General features: G+C 40.6%; 1 protein-coding gene across 13 annotated transcripts in view; it reads right to left on the bottom strand.

Annotated features, from left to right (window-relative positions):
• Positions 1 to 18,629, bottom strand: part of CLASP1 (cytoplasmic linker associated protein 1) — a 184,645-nt gene that overhangs the window by 61,916 nt on the left and 104,100 nt on the right. For 12 of the 13 annotated variants that reach the window (XM_074595300.1, XM_074595301.1, XM_074595304.1 and 9 more), the window contains 2 exons: positions 13,728 to 13,835; positions 10,275 to 10,442 (listed from right to left, as the gene is read on the bottom strand). In XM_074595300.1, the coding sequence (XP_074451401.1) occupies positions 10,275 to 10,442; positions 13,728 to 13,835 (276 nt within the window). Of the gene's footprint in view, positions 1 to 4,319; positions 4,428 to 10,274; positions 10,443 to 12,179; positions 12,207 to 13,727; positions 13,836 to 18,629 lie in introns of all 13 variants that reach the window. The other variant, XM_074595296.1, reaches the window with a different exon arrangement.

The following is an 18,629-nucleotide window of genomic DNA, read 5'->3' on the forward strand; positions in this document are numbered from 1 at the left end:
TGCCAGGATTTAGCCCATGCTGCACAACTGATCCAATTTACAGGAGAATTGAGAAAGCCCTGGATCACCCTTTGTTTAAACACTGTTCACAACGTTCCTGAAATGCATAAAAATTAAAAACATCCAATAAATGAGATTCAAAACAAAAAGCCACGTTGCACAAAAACAGAACAGAAAGCCCCACAGCGGTGAGAAGCACATGCCAAGTGCTGGCTGATGCGCATGACAGCAAATGTTAAGATGGTGTAAAACACGACTACGTATAAGAAGCGGATTCATGCAGTTAGCGCTTGTTCACCTGACTGCCCAACAGAATCAGCAGTGGAGAGAGCACTAGTGGACCTGGAATGACGTCGAGAAGCTGCAAGTAGAAGGAATGGCAACACCCACAGGATTAACACACATTGAACCCGAGACAGAAAATGCCACAATCCAAAGGGGATGCGTGTGACCGCTACCGGTAAAGGTGTTTCATAGTGACAGGGAAATGACGCTGTATATGGATGCATAACAGATACAGTGCAAGCCCCACAGCGACGCCTCTGTCTGTAGCTTCCCACCACCACTTTCCCCCATGACCGTAAACATGATGCATGACAAAACTCATTTCTAACAGTCCCAAACCCGGTGCAGTTCAGCAAAAAAAAAAAAAACACCAAACCAAAAAAACCAAACCAAAAAACCCCAAAAAAACCAACCCAGTGCACATCAGTCACGTTCCAGACCCACAGATCTGGCAGACGGCCATCACGAGGACGTGGAGCACATAACTACAGAGCAGGATTTAGATGTGTCTGATCTAAACCCCAAAGTGAAGCCATGATGAATGGTTAAGAATTGTGCTTGCAGGTATTTTTTCCACAACATTCTAGCCTATGCACAAAACAAACCCCAACATTAACAAAGGGAATGAATAACCACAGAAGTAGAAAGAGTCATACAGGGAGGTCAAGTCTTTGGGTTGGGTTTTTTCCCCAAGTAAACACACGTACACACATATTGTTGCTACTACCAAAAGTCTCTTGCTTTTAACAAATCTTGCATACATGTTTTTTGAATGTAAGCACGTACATGCACAGCTAGTCTGAACACGCACATCACACATCTATCTAGAACCACACCACATGTATACAAATTGTTAATAGCAGCGGAGCACACGCAGTAGCAGAAGAGCCGGAGCCAAATATAGCTCCCACTTCAATTCCCAGTTGTCAGCAGCCCATGAATCACAAAATGCCTTTGGAGAGGTTTTCAGTTCTTGGATTCAGCATAAAGGTGAGTTCTTTATGAAAGCAAATGGAAAGCTGGCCCAGGCGTTTCCAGATTACAGAAGTTTAGTTTCTCTAGAGAGTTTTTCCCTGTGTCTAGCAACGACAAGCCAAGCTCACCTAGCTCAAAGCAACTGACCCAAGAAACTGATTGCTCATTTGAGCAATTCATCACCACAGACTCACTGAAGGCCTTGTTGCTTTAACATCATTACTAGTACTGTCAAGAAACCGAAAAAACAAAGCAGAATCACCTTCTAATACAAATAGGCTTTGTCAGTTATGCATATACGTATGCAGTAGAAAAACTAAGTCTTTCGTTTAAGGCAAAGCATTCATAAACACAAATACTAATATTATAAAACAGAAATCATCAAAGTGAGAAAAATAAAATTTAAGTATTTTCCCAGCTGTGAGAGCTTGACTAAAAGCTATACAGAATATGCAATGTGGTCTTTAACTATGGAGAACACATGCATTTATTCAAGAGAACAATCCCACTGACACCGTAACCCATGAAAGATTTGCAGGATCGGTGCAGGATTATGGACTGAACCTCACAATTAAGATTCTGAGCTCGCAATTGCTTTCTCCTGAGCCATCCGCTGTGCCCCTGTGGACGTCACTGCAAGATCAAGGCCCACGAAGAAACAGGAATAACAATTAAAGATAATAATTTTAAAAAATATCACATCTCTGCAAAGAAGCTGAGTGAACCTCTTCACTGGGGTTTCCTAACTTCAGAAGCAAGAGGTTTGGTGCAGAGACATGCATCCCTGCACGGCAGCCCCGAAACAAAGCACAGCAATTTGCAAGGTCAGGATGTCAGCGTTGACATTGACCATAATATCATTAAATGCAAGAATCCTGTCATTTACATATAGCTAGCTTAAGCATAATTCACTAACATACAACTTAATCTTTATGAGCAAAAATAGATCATGCACAGTAGGATTATATTATCTTAGCATTAATGTAAGATTAACCTGGGTTCTAGAAATACTGTAATAGACTCATATTGTTTTGGCTTAAATCGACATATATAAATTTCTGTCAGATGAATAACACACTACATAATTAACAAGTTCATGAACATGCTCGAGCTTAAAGCATTTAAATGAAAACACAAGAAAAAAGACAACATGATAACAAGTATATTGGGTTGCTATTATGTTGATATTCCCACCTTGCTTCAGTAACTTTTAATAACAATGTATTTCTAGAAATGTATTACTCTTCAGGTAATTAAGTATCATTAATTAAAATGAAATTGCCTTCTCCCCACAATAAAGTTTGTTACAATCAGTGTAATAGACACCTGTAACTGAAATTTTGTGTTCGGTGTACAAGTCAGACTCAGTGGTGGTGGTGGACCAAACTCACACCGATTGTGGTACACTGCATTGATTTTTCCAGAAAAAGGGCTCAAAACAGTATTTCAATTATTATCTTTTCACTAAAATGAAACACAGCACAATGACATAGAACACTGACAAGTTAACCCCTAAATCCAGCCTGCTTGAACACTTTGGTTGGAGAAAGTCATCCATAACTGAAGCTAGACAGGTAACTAAAAATGAGCTGCAGTTGCATATCTACTATTCTTTTATGGCTCTGGTACCAAACCAGCTTTATTTAATCAATAAAAAGTTCATCTTAAAGAGCTATGAACCAAGTTCTGAATGTTAAGTTGAACTCTCATTTTTCACCAAAATTTGAGGTATTACAGATAAAGCAATTATATTATTTTAATAGATCACTACAGTTCAAAACAATGAAGTTTTGAACCCCAAATCCTCTCTAATATGATCTTGAAGATTCCACTCTACAGCATTGAAAGCAATAGGAATTTTGCCAATGATTTCATATGGATGAAGACAACGAGCCCCTCTACTGACAGTGTTTGAAATTGAGATGAATAACCAAACCAATAACGACAATAGCTATGTAATTTTAAAAGATTACAGTACAGAATATTAATCAAGTATGAGAACCAAACAGGAAAATTTTGCCCATCTGTCCACGTTTTTTATTACCTTTTCTCACTATTGGATTAAAGTTGCAGAATTAAGCCCAGAATGTTATGTTCCACTTAGACACTACTTCATATACCTGTGTTTTGGCACTACGTGCAAAACAGATCCCGTAATAACAATCTTCAGCATTGATGAAATTTTTAAGAGCTTTTTTTCTCACTTTTAAATACCACATGCACAGCTATGAAATTACTATGCAAATGAAGAGGGCAGGGAGATCAACTACATTTCATTACGTCTGAGATGACAAACAAATCTTTCATACAAGTGATGTATTTGGTTGAATATATGACATGGTATTTGATCAGAAACATTAACTATCCTGCTGTTTTCAGTCTTGTGCAGAAAAAAAAACTTCTGCATGTGGTAAGTGTAATGAGATTTTCTATTTGTACTGTACACTTAAGCTGCACGGTAACGATTCTCTTCTAAAACCTCAACCTTTCCATGATTTTAGGCTGCTTGAAAACACTTCCTACGAAGTGGCACACGCAACTTGTTAATTAATGATTGACAATGTCATGTAAACCCTCTACAAAACACAGGTTCTGTATCTATTGGAGGATTTAATATAGAAATGACATACCGTTACTGTACCTAGCTGTAAGAAAAATCAGATCATGAATAATGAGAGTCACTCAACAACACACTATGATGCTACCAACTACTACACTGTGACCTAGAAAATAGACGCTTGCTCTCCCATAGATTTCCATCAGTGCTGTAAAGTGAAGCACAGCAGCCCCATAAAAGCTCATTTAACGAAACTAAAATTTACAAAAGTTTAAACTAAACTATTTTCCTACTAACAGTGAAACGCTGAGAACCAGAATTGAAGCATGCAGAAGAAAACAGAAGGGAAAGAGGGTTGGAAATAGGGAGTGTGTCAGGAGTCCAACAGAGGAGAGGAAACAAGCTCATTTCACCTGGCAGCGTCTTGAAAGGGCAATCAGAACAAGGGAAAAGGAGAAAAAAAAAATTGACCCTTAAAGCTCCAATGCCTACATGTACTCACCAAGCGGAGGAAAGCCCCGAGCAGGGCTTGTATCTCGACTGCTCTCACGGCTGGTATCACGGCTGCACCCCTGACTCATGCTGGGTCGGGGGATACGACTGCTCCGTGCTAGCATGCAGCATGGAGAGTTTCAGAGAAGGTGAACAAGTTTAATGAGGATAGAAAGCTCAAAGTCAAGTCACATTTCTGTTAGTTACGGTAATTATTACATTAGTAATTATAGTTTGCAGCAGCCTGCCCAGGCTCTTTACAAACCAACCACGTCACACGCTGAGCTGTGTTTGTGATGTGAAATTTCAGCAGCATTAAACGTCTGGTTGACGGTCTGCCTTTTTCTTAAGTAATTCAAGTTTTGTTATTCAAGTAGAGCAGGAATCTTCAATCAATTAGGGGAGCTCTACTGTTACAAAACATGCAAAACAGATGATGCCGAAAGAAACCCTTCTGGAATATCTTTTCCTTGATTGTAAGATAAACACCCTTCCGGAACAGAACAGCAGCGTTTTTAAACCAGGTCAAAATTTTTTAGAAGTAGTCACAATACCAATATGCTATTTTTACATAGATTTGCCTTTCACAAGGATAGTTTTGCCATTAACAAATATCCTAAGGAAAAAAGGTGTATTGTACAGACTTGCAGAGATATTTTTCTCCAATGAAGGATACTGGGGGAAAAAAAGCATTTAGAACCTGAATACCTGACAGACAAGTTTAAAAGTGGTTTGAATTTTCTGTCAGCAGCAGCTTCAGATCTTTAACAGAAGCTAATTTCTGCTCCTCAAACATTTCTAAAATCTTATGGTTTTACGTGCACAGATTGAGATATACGTGTACTCAGGGGGAGCTTTAAACTACATTCTTTACTCTGACAAAACCCTACATCAATAAGACTCTTATCTTTGGTCTGGGGCTATCAAGTGCTCAATTCCCACAGGCTAATCAGGCTCCTGCCTATCAGCTGCATCACGGGAACTCATCATATGCACACTCTTCATTTGGCCAAACGCAAAGCAGAAGACAGAAGATGAAGCTGCTTTCAGAGCAAAAAAGCAATTCCACTGACTTTAGCTGGTTTTGTCCAAGTAGGAAAAACAGAGCTAGACCCTTAGAAGGTTATTTAACATCAAGAATTTGAATTTTATGGTTTTATAAAACGAGTAATTTAGGTATTTAAAACTGGATTACTCCTCTGCGAATTCTGTGTCATTTTGATAGGAGAGATGTTTGCAGAAAGTTATTTAATAAGCTTCATGCCCAGTAGAGAATACAATGTTTTCTTAGGAAAAACAATAGTAGTTAATCATCATGAGTCTACCTTGAAGAACTTAATGACTAAAGAGGGATTTCCTCTGCTGTTTTGAAAAGGCAGTAGCATATTTTAAGTGTTCATGAAAAGCCATTAAAGAATTTTCTCATGCACAGAGTAAAATCTAATCTACCAGCTTTGATGACAATGTAGCATAGGCACATACACATAACATGAACCTACTTTATACTAATTCTTAACAGCATCCTCATATTTATAAAAATAGTGCCATTGCATGCTTCAGAATATACGTATATTCTTATAAATGCCTAGACTCAAGCTAATAAAGTTTCCCTACAGTGCCTCCGGGGGCTCATATACACTGGATCTATTACTATCCTTTCAAGCGGAACAGTACAGAACAAAATAGAAACCTTCATATTTAGGCTTTAAAATTCAAATACAGACTACTGCCAGATTCTTGGTTTGTCAAATCCCTCCCAGTTTTGCAAAACGCAACTCGTATCTTTCAGATGAATTAATGGTTCTGATGGTTGACCTTTGATGTCAGACAATACAAGATGAGTTACTGACCAAGTTGATTAGATCACCGTAGTGTCTAAAACTTTTGAGTTAGATGGTCTTATAATAAACAAAACAGACTAAATAGTATGAACTGGATGAAATCAGGGTCCATGAGCACAATACTCCCACCTCAAATATACAAGGAAAAAAGCTGACAGGTGAACTACAGGTGAAAGTAACACTCTGAAGTCTTCCACACAAATACTTGCTCGAAATCGAGGGCTCTGTAGAAGCAAACTTCTCATTCTTGGGTCTCGTGCTTATATGTAAATAATGGCAGCCTTCACATCAGGTTTGCACAAGCACTTATTTCTCTTAAGTAGAGAAGATCTGTCAATCTTTTCCATAATACAACCCTACTAAAACTAGCAAAAGCTCTTTAGAGAGGGAGAGATGTGAATGATTAATATATATATATATATGTGTTGATGGATGCATAGAGTACATTCTCCTTCCATAACAGCTAACAGCAGCAGCATGAAGTATGAAGAAAACGCACTTTAACTGGATGAGAACAGACTAGTCGGACAATGCTGCAGATGAAGCACAATATTGACTGCACAAACAGAGCACCCAAAACCAAACACTGGGCACTTCATGAGTAATGGTCAAACAAAAGATTTCCATGTTACCGGATACAGACACAAAAGCAAAGGAAAAAAAAAAAAAGAATGGACTGAAAAGAACTGAATGATGAGTCTGTTGTGGACTCCCAGGCACCTGCCCCACATTTTTACTGCTGTGTTGAGTAGGGAAGATTGGATATCAGCTGTTCAGAGTATTTCCTTGGGGCACTGCCAGCAGTTAGGGCCAGCAGTGTTGTCATTTAGATGAGTCTCTCGTGCTGTCACGGCCTGTCTTTGCAGTGCAGGCAGCAAAGGCAGAGAAGACAGACATAAGTCTTAATTTCAGAATTCCCAACCCCCAAAAATCAAACAGAAATTAAGTAAACGAGTAGCAAAATTGATTAAAAAGAGTAGGCAGGATGAAAGCAGATGGTGTGCCCATAGCCAGCTCTGGACTGAAAGTCTAGGACAGAACAACAATGGATTGTTTTCAATAAAATCCCAACTTTTTAGACATGTCCTCTACACCTAAGTTTTACGAATTTCATTTAGAAAGGCAGAGCAATTAGATATGGTTCACGCCATTACTAAAACACACTATTAGGCTGTCTTACACCAGTGAAACCCAACAGATGCAAGTAACACCAGCAGAAGTCGGTAGTGCCCCTGTTTACCAGCCTAACGCTTGGAAGAAATCTGCATTTCATTAGGGTGTGATTTTTAATGATTCTTAAGCAGAGACTAAAAATCAGCAGACGCTTCCTTTACATCAGTACGAGCATTTTAAAGCGCCTGTAACTGCTGCCAAAGCAAAGCTCTGCAGTGGGGTACACCCAGCGGAGGCAAGTCAAGAACTGCCTTCAGCTTTCCAACACACACACAGAGCACAACCCCAACAGAGTGCTGCTGCATGAAAGTGGTGGCCAGCTGTGCCTGCTCCAATTTTTGGAGAATGACAATCTCAAATCTCCGACTCCTTTCAGATCTAACTGTGCCACATGATCTGCTGAGCATCCTACAGAATTAACTTCAAGCACATAAATTTCCAATCCATGGGAAATGGACATCACCTATTTTGATGAGGCCTCCTTCAAGGAGCCAAAAAAACCAACTTACATTAAGTGGACTATACTCTTCCTTCCCCAAGAGGGTATCACCACTAGGAAATCTCCACTAAGCAGACAGGAAAGACAAGCCTAAAACTGAAAACTGCCACAGAGCAGGGCCACACAGGTGACCACGCAGGACCTCAGCATGCCGGATGTGCCTCGTTGTGCTGCCTCTTGGGAAAACAACATACTTCAAGGCTTCCAGCATACATACGGAACATAATTCATGGATACCTGTGGTCCTCATGGAAGCCTAAGCTAACAGGAAGGTACTGATGCTAACAGCACCCACATGCAGAGGCTCTATCGGCTTGCCACGGCCCTAGAGGGGCCTGAAAAACTCCAGTGGATGGTTCCTGTCATAAAACCCAACTGCACACAGGGACCGACACTCTGTGTGCTTCATCTTGCACACATACATCACTGGTCTGGCTGCAACTCCCAGTCACCCCTGCAAAAGCCACACAAGGCAATGGATGAGTTACGAACAGGATCCAGGAATCACCCATTTCTAACAGCCTCACCTGCACAGTGGTTCAACACCTGCTGCACTGCAACATGACCACAGACTTGAGATGTTTCAGCCCACTGGATAAGCACACGTGTATCAAATACATAAATAATCCCACAGAGCCAAAAGTATTGCATGTACATTTGATGTTATGTGTGTCTCAAGCATCATCTTGAATCAGACTCTGAAAAAGTCTATTGACATATTTAGGACTGAGGTGAGTGGGAGTCTATTCAATGAAATGAAAAATGAAAGAAGTGTCAAGAAAGATAGAGACTGAAGCAACACAATAAAAAAGCATAAAATACTGTTAGCTACTATGTTGTAAAGCAATAAATACAATGGAATAATGGTATAAAGATGACAGCTCAAAAGCTATCTCCATCCAAGCCAATATTACCATTTTCAAGACCCAATGAAGACACAATTTCTGCAACTGAGTGCTAAAGGCACCACAAGTGTTAAACTCTCCTGCTCCCACGACAGCCCGAAAGAACAGGCTTGGGACATCAACTGGGGGGGAGGATGGGTGGAAACCACCCATCTGATACATCTGTCAGAGCTCTCTCCCACTCCCAAAGAACACACAGCAATGAGGTAATAAATTACAGTTTCAAAAGAATTCAAGGCTCCCATAATACACCTGAAAGCAGGCAACCCAAGAGTGAGGATTTTACACAAGACAATTTCCCTTCAGATGCTCAAGACTGTTTCAAATCAGAATCATCACATAATGTGATGATCAGCTTAAGCGTATGTGATGGTACTACCCATCATTCTTTGTTGCCTCCTAAAAAACAATCCACTTCTGCAGAGCAATGGCAGAACAATTACTGGGAGGCACTTTACACTTTAAAGCAACAAACAGAAAAGCACAACTCATACAGAGGCTGTAAAACAGATCAGACACAAGAACATTGAATTTGGAAAAATAATCACAATGAACGTGCAATATTATTTATGAATCATAACAGCATATGCACTCAGGTGCTTCAAATTCATTTCAATATACTTGAAGGGCAAATGAGATACTTCTCTATTAACAACATTCTAAATAGAAAGGTAGCTTAAATTTAAAATACAGTTGCTAGGGCAATAGTTAAAACTTTAATTGACAACAGTAGGAATATAATTTCAATCAATTTCAACCTACTAGTGAATTCTTTGGAGATATAAAATAATTTAGTAACAGTATTATTTAAAGTGTTCTTTCTCTACATAAGCTTCACATTTATGAAAACATTTCCATTTAAAAAATGAAAACAATATTTACTTGTTCAGACAGCACACTGCATACCTTTCCACCTCATTTCAGAGACACAAAAGTTTATATATAATGATGCTTACTCACCCGACTTAAAAAAATGAGTCTGCTGATAAATTTGAAAATAAAAACTATTACAGAATATTTATATAACAGTCACCGAGTCAAGAATATTGGAAGCAGAACAGTTAAAGCATAAGTCTAACACACCATCTAAGAAAGTGGCTCCAAGACATTAAGGATGAGAAAAGATATTAAGGATGGACAAATCATTTAAGCTGCAAAATTTCTACAGTAATCCAAGATGTTGTTCTTTGCCCTTGATGCCAACTGACTGTAAAGATTGCTCAACTCATTTCAGGACTAAGCAGTTGATGCCAAATGAGGTATTTTTGCAGTGATGGTTATTCACAACTATTTTTGCTGCCTGATCTAATAACATCGCTCACGTTGAATTTCAAACAGCAGACATCTCATGACATCTTTAGGCCTACTTTGAAACTATAGCTCAACCTGGAAAATTAAAATCACTCTTCTACAAGGCACAATCACATTAACCTGCCAGCTGAAATACTCAGACCACCAACAGTAACACATAAACACTTTCCTAGTCAACAGGAAAGTCTCTCCTTCGAGCACGCCGGTCAGCGTGTCACTGCAGTGACTATTCTTACCTAGGCCTATTCTGTTGGGACTTGTCTCTCGACTGCATCCCTGGCTCCGAGGGATCTTGGTGCGCTTCTCTGAAGATGATGGCACCGGCTGAACTCTGGATGTTCCACTGCTCAGGCCACCATAGGCGCTTCCTAACAGCTTACCCGGAGAACTAGACCGGCTACCAGCTAGAAGAGAACCAGAAATAAGGGGAAAAAAAAAAAAACCACAGTTAAAAACCCATGAGATTTTAAATACTTTGACAGCAAAACTAGAACACAATCAACTCTAAGAATTCCATCCAAATAACTCAGAAAACTAATGTGAGTGTTCTCCATGGGCTTTTGAGGAAGACTGAGGAAAGACCATGCCCAATAAACACTGACATCAGCAACCCTGCCTGCATGAACCGTACTGCCCAGCTGGGATCAACACCAAAGCAGACACCGCGGTGTGTGAATACCCCAGCCGGCTTTACCCTAGCTTGCGGAGATGCCAGGAGCAGCCTTGCTGCAGCAGCACGGAATTCCCAGGCTGCTTCAACTCCTCATGACGCAACAGAAATTAGCCTGCGTGGAGCACTGTGCTGCAGCAAGCCGGCTTCTGGCACGGGAAACCTGCTGCAAGGTGGCTCAGGCATCTTCACGCTGCACTGCGGTGGTGGCATTACTTTCCCCCAGTAATTCAGTGATGGAAAATTTAAAAAAAAATACCATCTCAACAGCAGATGAGCACAATAAAGGGTAAACTGAGTGAGCCTGTCACATTTGTAGAGATGCTGTCTTACTTGGGTCTGACTGGTTAAACTATTCAGTTATTTTTCAGCTGGAGACAGTTTTTCACCAGTTAAGTAGGTGGCCTGGTTTATTGTTCCTTGTCTGTTTGACTAGTCCATGGCAAGTTTACATTTCTTCTAAGCAATGTTGTCTGCGAGACAGTCTAACCAGGACTGATTTACATATTTACATTTCAATTGCAGTAGATATTCCTATCTTAAATAGCCTTGCTAACTCAAGGAGTTGAATAATACTTTTTTTTCCTGTGGATCTTCATTTGCTAAGTTGTTTGAAAATTAAATAATGCTAGCTTAAAGGTAATCACAAAGAACTGTGAAAGTAATAGATTCAAGACTCTTTTTTGCTTCTTCAGTTATATAAAAGTCACTGAAAATTTGCCGCTGATATTATCATTCCTGACATTCTCTTTGTTTACTACAACACCCAGGAAAACTATACTTGAAAAGGTTACAAGAATATACTCGCACAAGCTTACATTCAGAACCAATATTCATGTTGGTTTCTTTCTGAAGAGTATCTACACATCTCACAAAAATTTCAGTTGCAGATATTATTACAACTAGCAAGAGTTAAAGACTGTTCTTCTGTGTTGATTTAAGAAGATATGCACTTCTATTAATCTGATGGACAATAACATAAGGCATGTATTTTAACCTACTTCCGCCTCCAATTTCTTGGCCAAAACCATTCTGAAACCATCAAATCATATGCTCCAACATTGTATGTGGTGCTGGCTCCCTCCCCACCACCCCCAAAGTGAGAATATTTGGGCCAGATGCCAGCCTCGCACACGGCGCCCGCACCCTGAAAGCCAATACTCCTCCCAGTTACACTGCTGCGGCCTCGCCCGTGTCAGCAGGGCTGCACCGAAATAACTGGAAGAAGAATTTAGCACCTGGGGTTTAAGTGGCAGCAATGAGCCAGCTTCAGTATGCAGAACGTGTGCTTACCATGTCTGATTACTATGAGAAAGCAAAATCACTTGCCATACACATTGGGATTTATGACTTTAAGAAAATGCCTTTTAAGTCTCATAGTTAGGAGAGCGTGAGGGAAGCTAAAAGCTTAGCAGTTAACAAATGTGAAGGAAATAACGTGAGAAAGCAAGAAAGGGAAAACATTTCTTACCACCAGCAGGATTAGCTGATCTGGATCCTTGATTATGAAGGCAGACCAAAGGACAGGCAAAAAGTGGATTAAAAGACAGCAAGACAATACAGCGTTCAGCATGCGGTTTATGCTATACACAATACAGACAGATTTATTCACAAACATGTCACTCCAAAAGCCTCTGCAGAATGCAGTGAGTTAACGAGCAGATGCAACTAACAGTTTCTCAAGGTTGATCAGCTGCTTAGCTAAATGTCAACCGACACTCTTGAGACCCAAGTTCTGCTCTAAATTACACCCCGACCAGGCCTGCAAAATTGCACCAGGGTTATCCACTGTGCAGGCACGGAGAATTCGGTCCTGTGACCGTATTATATTTGAATTCATAAGTTATTTCATGCAGCGCTTGGCTTAAGGATAACGATCACATCTGGTTGGGCTAGGCTGGAATCGGGATTCAGCAAACTAGACCAAGGGAGCAGGTTCAGATGTGACCAGCCTAAAGCTTCATAAGACTTTTTTGTAAAAATAAAGCCCATAATCTTTGAAACCTTTGGATAGTCAACTATTCTTTAAATAATTCTGAGACTTGTCTCATCTGGTCTGATAATTTTTCACCAAACTAAATTTAGGAAAAAAGGTCATTCCTGGCTTTGGATCAGTTTTAAGTTCAAAACTGAAGAAATCAATTTATATTGGCATACCAAAGCCCGAATTCCTTCATTGCCTCCATGTTAAGATTTCCTTTTGGCCCCATTCCCAAATACACTACTTCTCTCTTCAGCTCTCCCAGCCTAACACAATGCTACAAACTCCTTCCCCACCCCTCCAGCAAGACAGAGCAAAGCAACGAGAGCATGAACAGAGAAGGCCTTTTAAATAGGGGTACAAAGCAAGACAAGTCCTTAGAACAAATAGGTCTTCCCACAAACCCCATCCCCTCTTAGCCACAAGCTTGAAGGTCCTCAAAACATGAGGGGCTTTCTCCCTCCCCCCAGATCCCTTTTAAAGTTTCAGTGGCAAAACTCTCCTTAGATCCACATGACAAATATGCAGCAGCACTGTACACGTGGCTCCGAGGGGAAAACCCTGCCTTGACAGGAGGCCAGGGAGTGCACACGTGTCACGTGAATCAGAGAGCAGAACCATCTCCCCGGTATCTACATAAAATAGGTAATGTCCTATTTTAAATTGATGCTAAATCACATTAGACAGCTCACGTTACACGTACAGAAATACAGTCACATAAGCAGGAGAAGCTTTGCAGGGCAAGAACCCAGGACAGCAGTCAGCTACAGACACAGAGGGTGCCTCAGAGGGACCCAGGGCAAGTTATTTAGTCCTACACATCACAGCGACATGAAATTCTGCTGCACAACTGGTAAAAAAAGGCAGCAACTAAGCACTCAGCAGGAGTACACAGTGGTCAAGTGGGGATTTGTTTTGTTACATGTCCAAACGTTATTAACAGAAGTGAGCCCAATCCTCAGCTGATGCTACTACAATTCAAGGGAAACGTATTAATAACTATTTGTTCTGCTCCCCCAGAAATAAAACACTTCTTACGCTGGGACTGGGAAACTACTTTAGCCCGGCTGCGGCCTCGGGTATCAGCAGGCATCGAGGTGACGCTTGTGGCACTGCCAGAGCTCTGTCTCCTTGTACGAATCCGACCTGGAGGAATGCAAAGACAATCAGAGTGTCAATAGGTTTCTTCCAAAGGCAGCAGCAGTGTCTAGCATGCTGTTCTGTGCTTGCAGGGTCGCTATACACACAATTCACCAGGGTACAGAAGGGAAATTTTACAGGGAGAGGCAGCATCTTTCATTAGACTGGCTGAGACGCAGGGCAGGGAGTGGAAACAGTCACAGTCCACGAGTCTGAAAACTTCTTTGCTTTCTGTAATGCTATCAGACATTTAATTAAAAAAATATTACCTCTCTATAGCCTTTGCTTCTGTTCTATAGTATCTTCTTTACACAGGATCGACAATAAAAATTTCAGCTTCCTAAATGCTGCTTCCTATATCAAATTATTAATTCCCGACAAGGCAATCGCTCTTTCGGAGACGGGTGTGACAGATGCCCCCACAAATTCCATCGCTGGGATTTCCAATTAGCAGTTCCGTGTTTTATATCCTGCTCTACACGCGCAGGCTGGCATGCGCTCCTGCGAGAGTCTGTCAACACAGCCTGACTACGCTTTTATTTCAGGCTTATTGAGGTTTCCCTGCTGTTTACAGATCCCTCATATTTATCCCGAGATCAGAGTAACTTTATTTGTAATGGAGAGTCCCATTTAACACAATCAACGTTGTGGAAAAATGATTCTGTGTGTCTCAGTTAAGTGGAGATTGGATATAAAGTCTCAAAGTGTTCTAAATCCTTTTTCTGTCCTTTCCTCATGAAAAAGCCACAGAAATTTGAGCTAGGAAAGCTTACAGGGTCATCAGTTCATCCCCTTCCTGAGGCAGAACTGTTTCCTACAGAATGTTCTTTCCAGTGCTAAGCTTCAATTATCTGTCTCTAGTTAATGGGAAAGAAATTATAATTAAGAGCAACACAAAGAAAGCCTACATTAGCACTTTTCAACAACTCAGTTCTCAGCCAAATGTGAAGCTGTTTCTCAGGACTAATGCCAGTGCTCTCCTCCATTCAGAGGACGACTTCAAGTTTCAGGCACAATAATAAAAGAAAGAAAAAACCACAACAGGCAAGAGAAGAGTCTAGACAACTGCACCCACCGGTTACAGATATTAATCTCCTGCCCTTTGTCTCCGCCATAAGCATACAGAGAAATATGAACAGGGAGATATACGCTTCCCACCCAAAAAAAAAATCACTTCACGTAAGGTACACATGCAGCACAAGACAATGGTAAGCAGCCCAGGCTGAACGGATAGAGAGCTCTGTTCTTCTCCCAGCTCTCAAAATATTCATAACATGGTCTGGAAGTTTCTGATAGACACAAAGCAACAAGGAGATGTTTAACTTTGAGAAGAAAGCCTAGACTTATCTGCAGGGGAAAAAGCCTGGAAGACAGCTGTACCTCAGACCTCTCCACCAGCATCACATTTTAAAATAGCTCAGTAAGCAAGATACAGAGACCTACGTTCAAAGACTTGTTTGTAGACAAGACATAGAAGAAATCATTAGCATAAAACTGGGAAAATATTGTCTCAACTAAAGAAGCCCTGAGCATGTCCACGTGGGTCCAGTCATGCAACTGGCTGCTGAGGTCCTCTTACCACCAGCAAGGCTGCAGATCTCCTCTGCTCTAGGACATTATCTGCCCCTTACAAATGGCGAGCCTGATACACAACCCAGGGACAGCTCTATAGGTCTTTGCTGGCCCATTCCCAGCCCTCGCAAGTTTGGCACATGTGAAGCAACACACAGATGAACGGAGCCACTGTGTGACTTGCCGCAAGGTGTGCGCCCCAAACCCCACCGCAGGCATGTGTGGGGAAGGAGCCAGAAGGACCTCACACTCTTGTCAGAAGCCTCAAGGCTTCCTTTCATTTCTCACATCAGAAGGGCTTCACTGGTGGCAGCAGCAGTACAAAACAGTAGGACGAGAAGTTAAACCTGACCAGTCTTAGGAACCAGTAATGGAATTAACTTGCATCATTCCAGAAGGCCAACAGAAACCCTTGGCAGAAAGTGCTGGGGAGTAACTCAAGCTGAAATTCAATGTTACACCCAGTAACAGACAGTACTGGAAAGCACGTTTAGTGGTGTACGTGGTCCAAGAATAGGTGAGAAGGGACCGATACCTCCTTCTTTGATGCACAGGCCACTCAAGATCCCCAAAATCTTCTGTCCTTCCTGCATCTACAAAATCTCCCACCACCCCTTTATCAGCAGGTGACTAAGAACAAGGAGAAAACTGGGACAATATGTAATAAGCAACTCTCCTACCTTAGGAAATACAAAGCTTAAAATATATAAAGAGAAACCAAGATTAGCTTCCGATACCAGTTTTTGGGGTTTTAAGAAAGAAAACTGCACTAAAGGGTCAAACTTCATTAACATATGATTATCAGCAGGATTAGAAATAGAGAGCTCAGTCCTGTTTTGGAACTCCTGAGAGCCAGCGAACAGACTCCTACCAACTTCAGTAGTTTCTGAATGAATGAATGCCCAGGAACAAAATTCTGCTTCTTTTTGGACTGGTAGATTTGCACACTGATTTTGGCCTAACGGGTGTCAGAGAGAACAATGTGGGATGAGGAGTTGCCCTTGCACAGGAGAAAGAGTCCCAACACCGATACAGGTTTTCTCATCCTTCTAAAAAGGCTGACAAGCATTTGAACTAACACCGCACTGGACTTGCATTGTGCGAATAATGGGAACAGCAGAAATTAGAAATATATGACACAAAAAAATGACGTAATGGTACGAATACTGCAATAGCACACTAACAGCTCACCCTAGGAGTAGTTTATGATTTGAAGTCCATGGGATAAAGTAAAACAAAAGGGCAAAAAAAAAAATGCCTCTCAAATTGAAGGTCAAGTTTTTCCCACAGTTACAAGGAAACAGTGCCATCCGATATCAGTTATATGTATTCCCTGAAGTATGGATTGTTAATATACTTTCCAAAGTTTTATTTTCTCAACTTTAAAGACTATATATTTATTTTTTCATATAGGTAACTAATCTGACTTGCAGCATAAAAACGGTTCAAAATAACTGACTCAAACCTACTCTTCAAGAAAAAAATTTAAGATTCTGAGTTTTTCCTACTCAAGCAAAGTTTTTAGCTGTAAAACCAGAAGTGACCAATTTGAACTCAAAATTGCTGTGGGCAAATCTGTATGAGATAGAAAACCGGGAGAGGGATCTGGGGTGTTTCATATATATGTTAATTAACCTTCACACATATGCACAACTTTTAACTTAGTCTTATGATATCCAAACTCTATTTGCTTTATAGTAATGTAAGATGAATCAACATTTGTCTGACTTGAAAATCTCAAGGTTTTTAATATATATTATACCACACACAGCATGTATATACAGAAGTTCCTCTATATAATACAAACATGTCTACTGCATTCCCTTAAGGATTTCATCTATAAGAAAAAAAGTCATTTGCACATAGGACTATTTGTGTGGCTTCTACCACAGACAGAAAAAACTAATTTCAAGCAAGACTAAATAACATTTCAAATAAGTTATTCAGACTTTTTATTGTGTTGTTAAACTCAATCAAACACCTCCCCCTCCCAAAACTACTTTGCTTTCAAATGTTTGTTTCCATACCTAGCTCAAACTGCAGATGTAGCAATTCATATTTCATAACCATTATTTTTCTGCTCCTCTTAAAAGAATTACTGCATCCTGATAGGAGCAGCACAGCAAAGGAACAGACAAAGACCCCCCCAACTACTTTCCAAAAAACATAAAAGTATTTCCATAAAAAGGTCCTTGATCTAAATTTGAGATGGGACACACTGCTGTTGGTACAGAAAGTATTTTGAAAGACTCCATATAAATGCTTTGCGTTAAGAAACTATTTGGAGGGGGGGAGGTTGGTTGGTTTTATTTTTTAAAGTTATTGTCAATTTTTACAACAATCAATGGATCAGAATCAACCTTGAAGAGTATGTCTAAACCTAGCAAAGTTGTTTTGTTTTTTTTAAAAAGGAACAAGAAAAGCAAGATTCCATGATAATGTTTTTGCATTACAAGAGGCTCCATCCAGTGGTGTTGCCTGGAGCTCCGCTGGGAGGGTACTGCAGGGTCTCCATCCCCAGCGCTCAGGACAGACATAAGCTTTGTAAGTCACAGGCCTGTATCCTACACTGAAGAAAACGGCTTTCAAATAGTCTAGAAATGGTCTGTAACAGCTCCACAATTGAGTTTAATCAGTTCCATGTGTGAACGATATCTACAACCACATAAATTATGCATGGAAGCACTGGGATGGTAATGGTCTCTCTGTGGATCAGGTTAATGCATTTAGATTACTCAGCACTGGGTTTTTCCCCTGCTTGGAGAGAAACACTCCTGAAAGAGCCTCTAGGACCACCCCCCGCCCTGCTTAGCTATGTCACTGCTAAATGACATGTGGGAAACTGTGAGACATGCACACATCAATTAAAAACATGCTTTACATATAAATCCGTAAACAACTTTTTTTTTTTTTTAAAGAAGCACGGCATGGTTTCCATGCATATTTAGCACATATCCAACATTATACTAGTATAAGACCTGCTTCTGCACTGTGATTTCCCCCAAGAATCACTCGACCCTTGCTGGAAGCCAGCAGCACGTGATGCCTCTGGGTTTTGCACAAGAACTCCCTCCATGGCAGAGGGGCTGAGGGAACAATAGTGGCACCACTTTGCTTTACACCAACAAGCACAGGCAAATCAAGTCAGCACTTGCAAAGGGATGGACCAAGAGAACAAAGAAACCTACCACCTGAGCACCTCCATCTAAGACACCACATTCAGTCAAA

This window comes from Larus michahellis, chromosome 7, assembly GCF_964199755.1.
Source record: "Larus michahellis chromosome 7, bLarMic1.1, whole genome shotgun sequence".
Classification (NCBI taxonomy): Eukaryota; Metazoa; Chordata; class Aves; order Charadriiformes; family Laridae; genus Larus; species Larus michahellis.